The 14868-nt window shown below is 38.1% G+C and overlaps 1 protein-coding gene across 2 annotated transcripts in view; it reads right to left on the bottom strand.

Moving 5' to 3' along the window:
- The window catches only part of TRIM24 (tripartite motif containing 24), a 110067-nt gene that overhangs the window by 24054 nt on the left and 71145 nt on the right, over positions 1 to 14868 (bottom strand). The window contains exons 8-10 of one of the 2 annotated variants that reach the window (XM_080664852.1): positions 12161 to 12278; positions 8679 to 8947; positions 2995 to 3168 (exon numbers count right to left, since the gene is read on the bottom strand). In XM_080664852.1, coding sequence (XP_080520978.1) covers positions 2995 to 3168; positions 8679 to 8947; positions 12161 to 12278 — 561 coding nt within the window. The remainder of the gene's footprint in view (positions 1 to 2994; positions 3169 to 8678; positions 8948 to 12160; positions 12279 to 14868) is intronic. The other variant, XM_080664853.1, reaches the window with a different exon arrangement.

The raw sequence follows: 14868 nt of genomic DNA, 5'->3' as shown, positions 1-14868 counted from the left end.
ACAGAATTATGCTAACAGCATCATATGGATTTGCACCTTGGCAAAATAATTAAGCTGAAATCAATCTACAAGTCTTAAGCTGGAAGAACTATTGACATAGTGCGTGGAGAGGACAGGCACTGAGAGAACATTTACTTTTTTAAAAATAATGTAATACCTAGAATATATTTTTATCTGAAGACATTAAGAATATTAAACTTCATCAGATTTAAAATGTAACCTTATTAAGTTTTATCAGATGTATATGTACTCCATATTAAAACTGTCAAACTAAATTTGTTTCAAGAAATTTCCTTGAAACATTTAAAGATTTATTATTCTTTATGCAGAATGTAACCTGTATTAGAATACTTCTGTCTTAGCACCTATATACTTCTGCCTGTATTCACCTAAAAGCTACATATATCACTATTAGAAAAATCAATACCTATGACACACTGATTATTCTGGCCTTCATTCATATAAAGTGGCTTGATTTTTCTTGTTAATTACAAAGTATCAAGACCTTTCTCGAAGGAGGATCCAAGATGGCGGCGTAGGTAAACACCTAAACTGCTGCCTCGCAAAACAATTTCAAAACTACAACTAAAAGACAAAATGTCTATCACCCAGAACCACGGGGAAGCTGACTGAGTGGAAGTTCTACAACTAGAAGGAAAGAGCAAACAGCATTGAGAGGTGCACAAGCACTGAAAAGCTGAGGTACGGAGGTGCGCGAATCGGGCTGGTGACGGGTGACTGGGAGCACTGCTGTTTTCAACCCGAAGGGAGACAGGCTCCAGATTACTCCGAACTCTAGTTTCTGGGGAGACGCGGGGGACCCAAACTCCTACGGGGAGAAGCTGGACTGTCTGCCATCGGGTCGGAAAGTGAGTGAGGCTTGCTTGCAGGGCTGCGTGCAGGAATAATTGTTTTCTGTACTGGGGCGCGGGACGCGGAGACGCCGTCAGAGACACAGAGCTGGCTTACTGGCAGCCATCGCTGTTTGCCACGCCCTAGCCTAGTAACGCCCTAAGACCCCGCCCCGCACAACCTACAAACCCACCCAAGCTTCAAGCAGCGGCTTTAGCATGTGAATGGCCTGCCCTACTGCAGCTTAACCTAGCAAACTTGCAGCCCGGGTCAGACAGCTCCAAAACCTCCAAACCCCAAGCAAAGAGGAGAAAACTGTAGTTCTCGCTGTAGCTCCTGCTCGGTGGCCTCAGACAGTAGCTGACCTGCACCCCATTGGAGATCCAGAAGCCAGTGTACCTAGTGGTTAGTGTGAGACACCAGATTTCAACTCCTCACATCCATAAGTGACACATTCAAGAGGCAGACTCAGTGAGCACCAAAGCCCCACTGAAACAAGTCCTGCACCATAAGCGTGTCTCCAGCGCAGCAGTTCTTCCATTATAGACACAGCGGGTCCTCACAGCCAATTGGCCTGGAGGTCAATTCCTCCCAGTGTACCAACAGCAATCAAGGCTTAACTATACCAAGACTTTGCACTCAGCCCACAAAGGGGTGTACCAAAGGCGTCCACCTCAGGTGACTGGGGAGGCTGAGCTACTGGCCCCTACAGGTCACCTACCACACAAAGCCACTCCATCAACACAAGGAAGCAGCAAAATGCGGAGACAATGAAACATGTCACGAATGAAAGAAATGGAGGAAAGCAAACTACTGGACGACATAGAGTTTAGAACCACATTTATAAGGTTACTCAAGAATCTTCTAAAAACCGCTGAGGAACTTGATGAGACCTTCAAGGACCTTAATGAGAATGCCAAAAAAATGGAAAAGGACCAGTCAGAAATTAAGCATACACTGTCTGAAATAAAGAATATACAGAAACTCAACTGTAGATCAACGTACCCCAAGAATCAAACCAAAGATCTGAAATATGAGGAAACAAAAAACACCCAACCAGAAAAACAAAAAGAAAAAAGAATCCAAAAATATGAAGATAGTGTAAGGAGCCTCTGGGACAACTTTAAGCGTACCAACATCCGAATTTTTGGGGTGCCAGAAGAAGAGAGAGAGCAAAATATTGAAAACCTATTAGAAGAAATAATGACAGAAAACTTTCCCTACCTGGTGAAAGAAATAGACTTACAAGTCCAGGAAGTGCACAGAACCCCATGCAAGAGGAATCCAAAGAGGACCACACCAAGATACATCATAATTAAAATGTCAAGGGCAAAAGACAAAGAGAGAATCTTGAAAGCAGCAAGAGAAAAATGGTTAGTTACCTACAAGAGAGCACCCATACGACTGTCAGCTGATTTCTCGGCAGAAACTATGCAGGCCAGAAGGGAGTGGCAAGAAATATTCAAAGTGATGAATAGCAAGAATCTACAACCACGATTACTCTACCCAGCAAAGCTATCATTCAGAGTTGAATGTCAGATAAAGAGCTTCACAGACAAGAAAAAGCTAAAGGAGTTCATCACCACCAAACCAGGATTACATGAAATGCTGAAGGGTGTTCTTTAAGAAGAGGAAGAAAAAGAAAAAGGTAAAGATAAAAATTATGAACAACAAAATGACATCAAATACATACCTACCAACAAGTGAATCTAAAAATCAAGTGAATAAAAAATCTGAAGAACAGAATGGACTGGTGAATATAATAGAATCAGGGACATAGAAAGGGAGTGGACTGACAATTCTCAGGGGGAAGGGGGTGTGAGGGGTTCAGGAAGAGATTGGACAAAAATCTTACACCTATGGATGAAGACAGTGGTGGGGGGTAAGGGCATGGGGTGGGGTGGGGAATCAGGTGGAGGGGAGCTATGGGGGGAAAAAAAGAGGAACTCCTGTAATAATCTGAACAATAAAGATTTTAAAAAAAAAAAGACATTTCTCTTAGCTTTGTCTCTATAAGTCAGTCTATAATAAATTTTGTAATTCACATTTTTTTAAAAGCTTGCTCTTTTCATAACTGTTACTTTATCCATAAATTCAATGTAATTTCAAAGTAGCAACAGGAAAATAAGCGAATATGTATACCTGTTTTATTGCTTGTTGAGCCAAGAAGGCCATCTGCAGGGGATTGGGCTTTATTGCTTGTCGTGGCATATTCTGGGTTGGTGGATATCTCAGCTGTTGAGAATGAGGAGGGAGAACTGGTCCACTGGGTTTAGGGCTATGATTCTGAAAATTTATCAAACGTGGAGGGGGTTGCTGAAAAAAGGAAATAAAACCAATTCAGTGACAATCTGAAAGATAAAATTATAAAGCACTCTATTTTATTACTTTTACAGAAAAACAGCAACTCTGCCACAGATAAATGAACAATTAACACTACAACAAGGGAATAGGGGGAAAAGGCAGCCTTCCAGAATGTATAAAAGCAATTTAAAGAAAAGGAGTTTTATTAAGAGCATTGGTGGAGGGTTTTCCGATTATAAGTAGGTTATACCAGAATTGGGCCTACACCATGTGGTAAAGTAGGGAAAATTTATCTTTGGTTCTCAGTCCTTGTTTATGATTAACTTTTGCGAAGAATTGCCCTCTTCAAACCTCCTAAATAAGGTGGTGGTAAAATAATAATTGCTAACATTTATTTTTCAGTTATTGCAAACAAGGTACTGCTTTAGTTCTTTACATGTGTTAACTCATTTAATCTTCACAACAATCCTGTGAGGCAAGGACAATTTAAGTATCTTGTCAAAAATTAACAAAGATAGTAAGGGACAGAGCTGGGATTTGAATTCAAGTACTCTGGCTCTAAGGTCTGCACTTTCAACCAATAAATCATTAATAATGAAAACAGCTGATATTAAACAATGTTTTGAAGTAAATGAATTTTAGATCGTATTGAAATAAAGCTATATGCCAGGCATTGTGATCAGCATTTTATCCTCCCCTCATTTTACAAATTAGGACACTAAACATCAGAAAGCTTAAATAACTTAAAAAAAAAAAAAAAAAAGCCACACAGCTAGTAAAAAGGCAACACTAAAGCTTTTCTCCAAATCTAGTCTGCCATATGATTACCAAATCATGTTCTATTATTTAGCTAGGGGTTAATATACTAATTACAGCTTAGAGGATGTGTTTCCCTAAAAGAAAATAGATTTGAAAGGAAACCCTTCAAAGACAAAATTGGTTGATTACAGGATAGGGTAAGGGTTGGGAAGGCAAGCTTACTTTGCTCATAAATGCTAGCCTTAGAAACTGAGACCAGTGTTCTAGAAAAAGGTAACCTTATATGCCAGTCTCTATTGCCTATCCAGTTCTCTTTATGGTTGGCACCTATTGCAAATACTTACTTGCAGGCTATCTTAACAGTTTATTTTTACAACTAGAACTTCTCAGAGAGGGAACTATTAACTCTCACATTCACAGGGGACAATGAGTGTGGAATTTATAAAGTTGAATTAGCAACACCTTAAACTTTGACTCTGTGAAGGCAGATAGCTATAAAGAGGATAGCCCTGTCTTCTTTTTCCTCTCCCATTTTTGGAATTTCCTTTCCTTTCCTGAATAACATTGCTTCTCTCTCCCCTCTCTTACAAATTAATTATCACTGGGTTCACCCTCAGTAACTTTCAAGAGTAATTATAAAAACAATGAAAAATAGACTTAAATATTGTTTCAAGACCAAGGAAATTTTTTTGTGTGAAAAATAGAGAAAGTGTCAAAATTTTACAGAAGTAAAAAGCCTGAAGCAATAATAATTTTTATTCTTCTACTAAAGTTTTGTGATTTGAAGGGTTTTATATCATAGAAACACAAAGGGAAAATAGTTGGAGAATCACAGTGAAAAACTCCTACATTTATCTGTAGTTTTTTTAAAAAGTGAAAAAGCACCCAAAATAATCCTTAAGGGAGAATAAAGGTAGTTGTAGAAGCTTCTGCTAACATGCTATCACTCCTTCACCAGGATTCAGTCAAGAAGAGATACCTGGTGCCATAGCAATGTACTCTGAGGAATCAATGTAGGAATGAACATTGACCCTGCAGTTTGGTAAGATGTGAGGTAATTTTCTTGCCTCTCCTAAACTGTTATATTTGACTGAATTAATTTTTAAAAACCTTGTGACAGAGGAAGCAACTTGAAAGAATAACTTTAGGAACTAGTTATGAGCATTAAAAAAAAAAACACAAAATCACTGTTATTTTATTTTAAAATGAATACTTTTTATTTTAAAATAAGTATTTTGTAACTTTTTTAGAGAGAGGAAAGGAGAGGGATAGGAACATCGATGAGAGAGAAACATCGATTAGCTGCCTCCTGCACGTGCCCCCCCCCCTCCCCCACTGGGGATTGAGCCCTCAACCCAGGCATATACCCTGACCAGAAATCGAACTGGTTCATGAGTCAACACTCAACCATACCGGCAGGGCAAAATAACTGTTATTTTAATTATATGGAGTCAATTAATTTGCAAGATATCGGGGAGGAGGGGGGAGAGAATAGAAGAATAGAGATCTTAAGGAAACTGACATATCATTATCCTCATCTTCATTTTAAGTACCTTCAGTATTATAAGGTTTTTTTGTTGTTGTTGTTGTTTCATTAATCCTTACCTGAGGATATTTGGGGAGAGAGAGAGAGAAAGAAACATCAATGTGAGAGAGACACATTGATTGGTTGCCTTCTGCTCACACCCCGACCGGGTCGGGATAGAGCCTGCAACTGAGGTACATGCCCTTGACTGGAGTCAGACCCAAAACCCTTCAGTCCGCGGGCCAACACTCCAACCGCTGAGCCAAACTGACTAGGGTAGGTTTTTTATTTTATTCTAGGTCAGTAGTTCCCAACTGTGTATAAAATGAAGGACAGCAGATGTCTTTCTAACATCCATCACTGTGTAGAGAAATTAACATGTACATATAAAATGAAAGTATTTCCACTACAGTTAATCTGGCTCAGGTTCGAGAAACACTGATGTGAATTATATATAAAATAACACATGTGCCCAGCCAGAGTGGATCAGTAGTTCAACACCAGTCAATCTATGAACCAGGAGGTCACAGTAAGATTCCTGGTCAGGGCACATGCGCAGGTTGTGAGCTTGGTCCCTGGTGGGGGGGCAATGCAGGAGGCAGCCAATCAATGATTCTCATCATTGATGTTTCTATCTCTCTCCTCCTCTTCCTTCCTCTCCGAAATCAATAAAAATCCTATACTATATAATAAAAGCCCACTGACTGAACGACAGGTCAACCAGTTGCTATGACGTGCATTGACCACCAGAGGGCAGACGCTCAACGCAGGAGCTGCCCCCTGGTGGTCAGTGCGCTCCCACAGTGGAAGTGCCACTCGGCTGACCAGGATGAGCAGTGCTTCCGCAGCAGGAGCAGCTGCTCAGAGGGCAGGTCCACAGCGGGCGATCCCCACAGGCCATGACCCCCACCCGTGAACAAATCCTGTGCACCAGGCCTCTAGTATATTTATTAAAAAATAACACATGTGAGTATGCTAACAAACTTAGATCTGAACATTAGAGTGTAAATGAGTATATTGTATACTGCTAAGTAAACAGATGCACAATGTCTATCAAGTTTTATTAATCATGTAACTATGTATTCAACCACTGTATCACCTAACTCTTTAACCATGCAGAGTACATGGTTAATCTTCAGAGGAAGAAGAATAGAGAGCAATCATGTAAGTGACTTTTAGAAGCAGTCTTTCAATTTGCCTGAACCCTATGGACAGATGTACGGTACAATCTGAACATATCCACAAAGCCAGGAACACACATACACACCTGCTTATAGACAGTCATTTTTCCCACACATATATGTAAATAAACTGGTAGAAAACGAAGAATGTTGGTAAGCAGGGCAATGTAAAAATCTGTAGAGGGTGCAAATTAGTAAGTGGAAAATGTATGAATGAATGTTTGGCAGAGAGCAGCTAAAAATGAAACATGGGAGTGTGAAAGAAGGTTCAGGATTCATTGAGAGTCAAGAGAAAAGAACAGTGTATGAGGTAATGAACAAAAGATGCAAAAATTACTTTTATTTCTAAGTGAGACAACTGAGTTGTATAATAGAGATTGTGCATTATATAGATTATGTAGCAGTAAGTCCTAGAGAGGAAAAATAAGATCAAAAGCAAATTTCTGAGATACAAAAGCTAAAGGTTCAGTGTTCACTTCTGTCTGTCATTGCTTATATAAATAACTACTTATGGGAATGCGACCAAGTTACATAATATCTATTAACTGCCTCAGTTCCTCACTTCTTACTGAAAAGCCAATTTACTCTTCTTCAGGTTAATAGACTACTTAATAAAAATCACTTTACCATCTCTCAGACACTTAAGATAAATATTAATTATGCAAATGCTTAGCACTAAGCACTCAACAAATTATTATTTTTTTTCTCTCTCCTCCTCCTCACATTTATCTTCAGAAAAAGTTTTGGCATTCTTTGCAGTCTAGCTGCAATAGTCACTGCAGTCTACAGAGGTAGTAACAAAATTACTCCTCAATTTTCTTAACAAAATTTCAACTTTGCCAGTTTCACTTCTGGTATCAAAAGCGTACAATTCTTTCCTTATAGAACACTCACCATAAAATCTTAAATTGCTTGTTATTTACTTCCTGTAAAAACCTGAGTTAAAACAAAGTTTGAAAGGAATAATCAATTGGGTATACTAATATTGCCTTGGATTTGATATGCCTTCCTAATCAAATCACTAGAAAGCCATAAACCTCAAATACATCACCTCAGGCCTTCAAAGAAGCAATTTAACAAAATCAGGATCTACATATGCCCACAACTTTTATTCAGAATTAAAATGAGTCATATTAAGACCATTTTTATGTTCTGTACTAGTAAAATTACCACAAAAATACAATTATGCCATTTAATGGCTGTTTTATAAAGGCTCACAAAATATCCTCCTCTTAGTGCTAGTAAAATGTTTCTCCTCTAAATAACTAACATGTTTCCTTTTTATCACACAATATAGACATTTCTATTTCTTTTTCTTAGGTTGACAATAAGTTTTGAGCTAAGGTTTACTCTCAAGTATGAGAGTTCTTAGCCTAGTTCTACACACTTTGACTCTTCTTAAACCCCATTCCATTTCATTCATGTCATTTACTGTCTTTCAAATCCTTCTCAGAAATAGGAAGAATATAGATTAATAAATATATGCAAATGAAAATAAGACAATTTGTATGAATTTGACCTTATACTCCTTACTAAACCCTTATTAAAACTAAGTATGCCCACATCTAAGCTGAGCAGGACAGTTAAAACATTTAACAAAGTATATAAATATTTTATATTAAAAAATCGGATTAAAAGAAAATATTTTATAATTAGTGAAAATAACAATGGTTCATGGAATATTTGCTCAGAAATAAAGTTTGAAAAAGGTATATTTCTAATGAACCACATCCCTGCCCCTTTCTATTTCATTTTGGCCTAGTTTCTAAGATGCAATGTGGTTTTCTAAACACTTGCATCCCTACACTGTCTATAATATTAAGACAATGTAATAAAAATAGATGTACCGGTTAAATAAACCATTTATTCTTTTTTTTTTTTTTTTTTGAGACAGGCTAAAATCTAGGAGAGCTAAATCAGGAATCCTCAATGCAATACATTTTTATACATTCATATATTTAAATCATGGTTGATGGATGTCTTGGTTATTTTCAGAGCTGCTAAATACAATTGTACTATAATTATCTAATTTAGGACAGGCCTGCTTCCAAATTTACCTGATGAGAGATGGAAGGTTGCTGGATGGGCCCCTGCATTCTAGGGTTTGGTAAACCCACAGGTGCTGGCCTCCGTTGCACCTGTTGCCTCTGAGCCATTACCTGTTGCTGCATATGCTGGAGTCGTAACTGAGCTAGGCTGATCTGTGTTGGAAACTTGGATAACTGGTTTGAAGATAAACCACCTTGTGGCTGTGAATTCTGTTCCATGACAGGATTCTGCTTAGGCATTTGTGGTTGACTCTCTTTATCTTCAATTACTAAAGAACCTAATTAAAGAGAAAAGGTTAAGTTCTAAAGTTTTTCTGATAGTGAAATACCACATTTTGTAAGGCTATTGTTGCTGAACTTCCAAACTGTCAAGGACTTTTCAATCTCAGGAAACGTTTACACTCTTAAAAACAGAATGCCCCAAAGAGCTTTTAGTAATGAAGAGTCTATCAAAATTTACACTCTTTGACACTAAAAATAAAAATTAAAAAATTTACTAATTCATTTAAAAATAATAAACCCATAATAGCATACCTTTATGAAAAATAATATTTTTAAATGTCTGGCTTGATAGCTGAACTCCCATATCTGTTTCTGCATTATCTGTCATAATATATTGTTTAGGTTGAAATATAGGAAGAAAATCCAGCCACACAGATATGTAGCTGGAAAAGGGAGGCCTCTGTGGTTCCCTGAAGGAGCCTCAAACTGTACATTTTGAGAACTCCTGTTGTATATTAAAACAAAACAAGCAAATCTGACATTGGTTCTAAAAATATTCCCACAAAGTATTTTGGATTCTTTAATATTAATAGTTTGTAATCTCTGGAGTTCCTTACACTTTCACAGTGCATACTATGTCAGTTTTCTGATAGAGAGTATTTTGAGTGCCTTACAATTACCCTTAAGAGAGTTTAAGGCTGCATCTAATAGGTCTGATCCAAGCACAAGGCAAAGATTAATTTTTTTCAACATTAGAAATTCAATTAAATGTTTTAGATTTACAAAATATATGCATCCTAAAAAAAAATATGGCTATAATTCATTAAAAACTTACTGGGTATTAGGAACTGTGACAGTAGGTCTATGTATATTGTTAAATTCCTTTTCACAGATAAGGGATCTATGGTTCAGAGACATTGAAGAACTTACCCAAATCCCTAAAACATTAACTGAATATTTATCTAGATCAATATCTTCCCCTTGCCCTATGAAAGATGTTTCTCAGAAGCCATGGAAAACAAGTTGGGAAAATTTATCTCTTTGGGAGAATTAAAATGTAAATTTCATTGTATGACAATTTACAGAGCTATAAATGACAACTCTTAGAAGTTCTACAGTAAAGAATATTACTTAACTTTATTATATCAGTTTCACAAACTCTTCACAAACAGGTGATGCTGTCTTTATTTGATTTTTGCTGATGCAGACTTACCTAAAACTATATCCATTTTTGTGTGTGCAATTATACATCTATTCTTACCTTTACCTATGCCTATATCTGTATTGTAAATGATATACATAAGTACATCTCTATAAATATGACTACTTGTGTGGATATATAACTGTGATAGGTTCTCTGTACAGCTGAATGGGGGTTGGTAGAGAGGGATAGGGTTAAGAGATAGTTACTTAGACACATGCTTTGTATTAATTAATTAGAGGCCAGGTGCACGAAATTCATGCACTGGGGGCGGGGGGGGGGGGTAAGAGGGAGGGGAGTTGTCCCTCAGCCCAGCCTACGCCCTCCCGCAGTCTGGGAGCCTTTGGGGGATGTCTGACTGATGGCTTAGGCCCGCTCTCTAAGCCGTCAGTCAGACATCCTTAGCACTGCTCCCGCCACTGCCAATGGTCAGCTGTGAGCCTGGCTTCTGGCCGAGCGGCACTCCCCCTGTGGGAGCGCACTGACCACCAGGGGGCATCTCCTGTGTTGAGCAGGATTGAGCCAAAACGGGCTCTCCAATGTCCCCCGAGGGGTCCTGGATTGCGAGAGCCACACGGGCCAGGCCGAGGGACCCCACCGGTGCACAATTGGGGCCAGGGAGGGACATGGGAGGTTGGCCAGCCAGGGAGGGACCGCGGGAGGGCTCCAGGGTGTGTCCGGCCCATCTCGCTCAATCCCAATTGGCTGGATTCCAGAAGCAAGCTAATCTACCAGTCTGAGTGTCTGCTCTCTGGTGGTCAGTGCACGTCATAGCGACTGGTCGACCGGTCGACTGTCTGCCCACTGCCCACTGGTGTCAGTGCACATCATAGTGAGTGGTTGAGCGGACTTAGCATATCATTAGCATATTACACTTTGATTGGTTGAACAGACGGCTGGACACTTAGCATTAGGCTTTTGTTATATAGGATACATATAGTAACACATATAGGTATGTGTTTGTGTGTGGTTCTAGTTGCTTGCTATGTATCAATAAACATATAGCTTTATGTACTTCTAAATTGAACTGCAGGGGTCATCATATTTTTTCTTTAAGGGGACACCCTATCATTATTCTTTTTGTTCTTCCCTTGTATGGATGAGCTTTGTGTAAGCTGATTTCTTCCTTTCCTGGTATATTCTGAGAGTACTGGCTTTCTATCCTGCCATATTTTACTTTCTTACTCAGAATCTAGCCTACAGAATGAGAGTGCAATCATTTTTGATGATTTTGAAATAAAGTTAATGAGCTCAATGCTGTCATCAAAGGGAATATTAGTAGTTGATGAAGAATGCATAGGGAATTCTTAAATTTCTGTTTCTATAATTTCCCTGTGAGAAATTAAGAGAGGAGGCAAAAAGTGAGGATTTTTTCTCCTAGCAAATAATATAACAAGAAAGTTAAAATAACTTCCTACTGAACTGCCTGCAAGGATGTTTAAGCTCTTAATGTTACCAAGATGATAGTCTTCCTTTGTGATAATTCAGTGGACACCACTATTTAAAATGTGGGCACTTTTCTGCATGCACATAACACTTCAGTTAGAAAATTAAATATATATAATTATATTTATTACATAAAATTATATGTATAATTATTACAAAAAGGCAAAAGAAAAAGCATTAAGTTTTCCCCAGCAAGATAAAGCAAATGAGTGACATTAGGCATTTGATTAAAGAGAAAGCCAATAATAGTATTGGAAATACTATTTTATCAGAAAACATTCTAAATATCAAAAAATTCTATAACAATGCCAGTCACAAGTCAAGAGTTTTATCAACCCATTCTGATAAAAAGTTCAAGCAAGAATCTATGAAAAATAGAAATCCTTAATCCCAAGTCAACAGAGGATGTTTCATAACATCCATATACTTACATGTATGCTAACATTCATGCATGTGTGACATATATACACAGATTAATAAAATACTCACAAAAATTTCTTGTTTTTAAACCAAGGTAACAAAAGACATTTTGAGGGTGTAAGGAATACATTTTCAATAACATAATAATTATTAAGAGTTCCAGAAACAAATGGCACTTGAGAAAACATACACAATGACCTACCTAAATTGAGAATATTTTGAGCCCAGAAACTAGGATCACAGTGAAACTGGATGGTATTGTTCGTCACTGGGGAAGCATCACACCTTGCTCGAAGGAGATGCCGTAACCGGTATGTAATCTAGAAGAAAGGAGACAATTAAACATCAGTATCTTTATCAGGCCAATAATTTATTACACTCCCAGTAAATACACAAAAAATAAGTCTCTTGCATGTATACCAACACAAAAATAAACAATAAAATATAAACTATAAAAAGTAGACAGCCCAGCCTGGCCGGCGTGGCTCAGTGGTTGATCGTTGACCTTTAAACCAGGAGGTCACGATTCGATTCCTGATCAGGGCACATGCCTGAGTTACCAGATTGATGTTTCTCTCTCCCCCTCTCCCTTCCTCTCTGAAATTAAAAAAAAAAAAAAAATCAGACAGCCCAGGTCAGAGGTTGAGCACTGGACCAATGCACCAATCAAGAGATCAGGGCATATGCCTGAATTGTGGGCTTGATCCCCAGTAGGGGATGTCAGGAGGCAGCTGATGGACATTTTTCTCTCATCGATGTTTCTATCTCTCTCTTTCCCTTTCCCTTCCTCTCTCTAAAAATCAATAAAAACATTTTTTAAATATATTTTTATTGATTTCAGAGAGGAAGGGAGAGGGAGGGAGAGAAAGAGAAACATCAATGATGAGAGAATCATTGATTAGCTGCCTCCCTACATGACCCCCACTGGGGATCGAACCCACAACCCGGGCACGTGCCCTTGGCCAGAATTGAACCTGGGACCCTTCAGTCCACAGGCCGATGCTCTATCCACTGAGCGAAACTGGCCAGGGCAAAACATTTTTTTTTTAAAGTAGACCTGCCCTAGCTGGTTTGGCTCAGTGGATAGAGCATCGGCCTGCAGACTGAAGGGTCCCAGGTTCGATTCCAGTCAAGGGCACATGCCTGGGTTGCAGGCTTCATCCCCAATAGGGGGCATGCAGGAGGCAGTCAATCAATGATTCTCTCTCATCACTGATGTTTCTATCTCTCTTTCCCTCTCCCTTCCTCTCTGAAATCAATAAAGATATATTTTAAAAAGTAAAATAAAAAAGTAGACCTATAACAGCTTTCTTTTCAAAACATCAAAAATTTTGAGGTATAAAAATTTTTTTTGAGGTATAGTTTAGTTGGGTATAATGTTGAATACAAAATTAAAGAGTATCTTAAAGTGATAGGTTAAAGGTCAGTTTTTTTAATTAACAAAACATCACAGAAGCACCAAGTATTTGTAAAATAAAAAATTTTAACACATTTTGCTCTTTTATTTTACTATTTCTTTTATCGAAGGATTCAAAACTTAGATTAGGTGGCTACTGAGTTACAGAAAAGACAAACTAATCTCTGCTAAGGAAGTATAAGTACAGCCCACAACTAGGCCTGCTAGTTAGTAGAATGGTTCTCCTTGGTCCTAATGTTTGAGTTCCTTGTCATCATCCCCCACCCACATGCAGTCCTCAGTGAGTACTGGAGTCATTCTCCCTCAGCCTTTGAAGAGTTTAGCTCCTGGTTCACTATAACCATCGTCACCATTATTCCTATATTAATTCTTGGTGATTTTAACATCCACCTAAGTCAGTGGTTCTCAACCTTCCTAATGCCACGACCCTTTAATACAGTTCCTCATGTTGTGGTGACCCCCAACCATAAAATTATTTTCGTTGCTACTTCATAACTGTAATTTTGCTACTGTTATGAACATAATGTAAATATCTGTGTTTTCCGACAGTCTTAGGTGACCCCTGTTAAAGGGTCGTTCGACCCCAAAGGGGTCACGACCCACAGGTTGAGAACCGCTGACCTAAGTGATCTTCCTTATAGCTTGCTTCTTCTTGCACAGATAAAAATACTCTCACAAACCCTAAAGGTACTACAAGCCTTTGCTCTTACAATTTTTCACTGTCCTATCAATCTTACCTTACCATTATCCCTACCCTCTTAGCCCTCAATTCCTTCTTATCCAGCTTAAATCCCAGGGTCAATCATCATAATCATTTCCTTGCATATACCCTCAACACCGCTTTCTCTCTCATACCCAATTACACAAAATCCCTTTCCTCTCCTCAACCTTTTCCACAGATAAAACAAAACTTACTTCAGATCAGTCCCTAAGGTTGACTGGCTATCATATGACATTTATTAATTTATGTTCTGACAAATTTTTCTTTATCATTTGTTTATATCATCATGGACTCATATATTCCTACTTAATTCAATGTGTTCTGATTCATTACTATAGTTATTTAGTTTGAGTTTCAAATTGGTTGATTTGCCCAGAGAGAGCCCTTTTAAGCTGGATCCTGGTCCTTTTGACATGTTCCCAGCATGTCTCTGGTAAAAGATGTTCTGAGTACAATTTGTACTTTTCTTCACTTTGCTTGGAATTTAGAAACCAAGATCTGGAATAATATTGGGCTCACTGCTTTTGTGGTGAAACACACAAACGCACACGCTCATTTACATATTATGTGTGTGTGCATATATGTATATATAAACATCTATAACTATTTCCAGATCTCTGTGTATATGTGTATAAGTCTTGAGTTCATACTTATATTTTTAATTTCAATCAATTGCACCTTAGGACTCTTTCTATTTTTAGCAAAAATATTAGATGCCATTACCCTCAATATATTTACTTATTTCCTCAATCCACTCACTTATTTGCTTAAT

Source organism: Plecotus auritus, assembly GCF_963455305.1.
Source record: "Plecotus auritus genome assembly, chromosome: 4".
Taxonomy (NCBI): domain Eukaryota; kingdom Metazoa; phylum Chordata; class Mammalia; order Chiroptera; family Vespertilionidae; genus Plecotus; species Plecotus auritus.
Note: the sequence above shows the minus strand (reverse complement) of the source record. Positions and strands in the feature narration are given on the sequence as shown.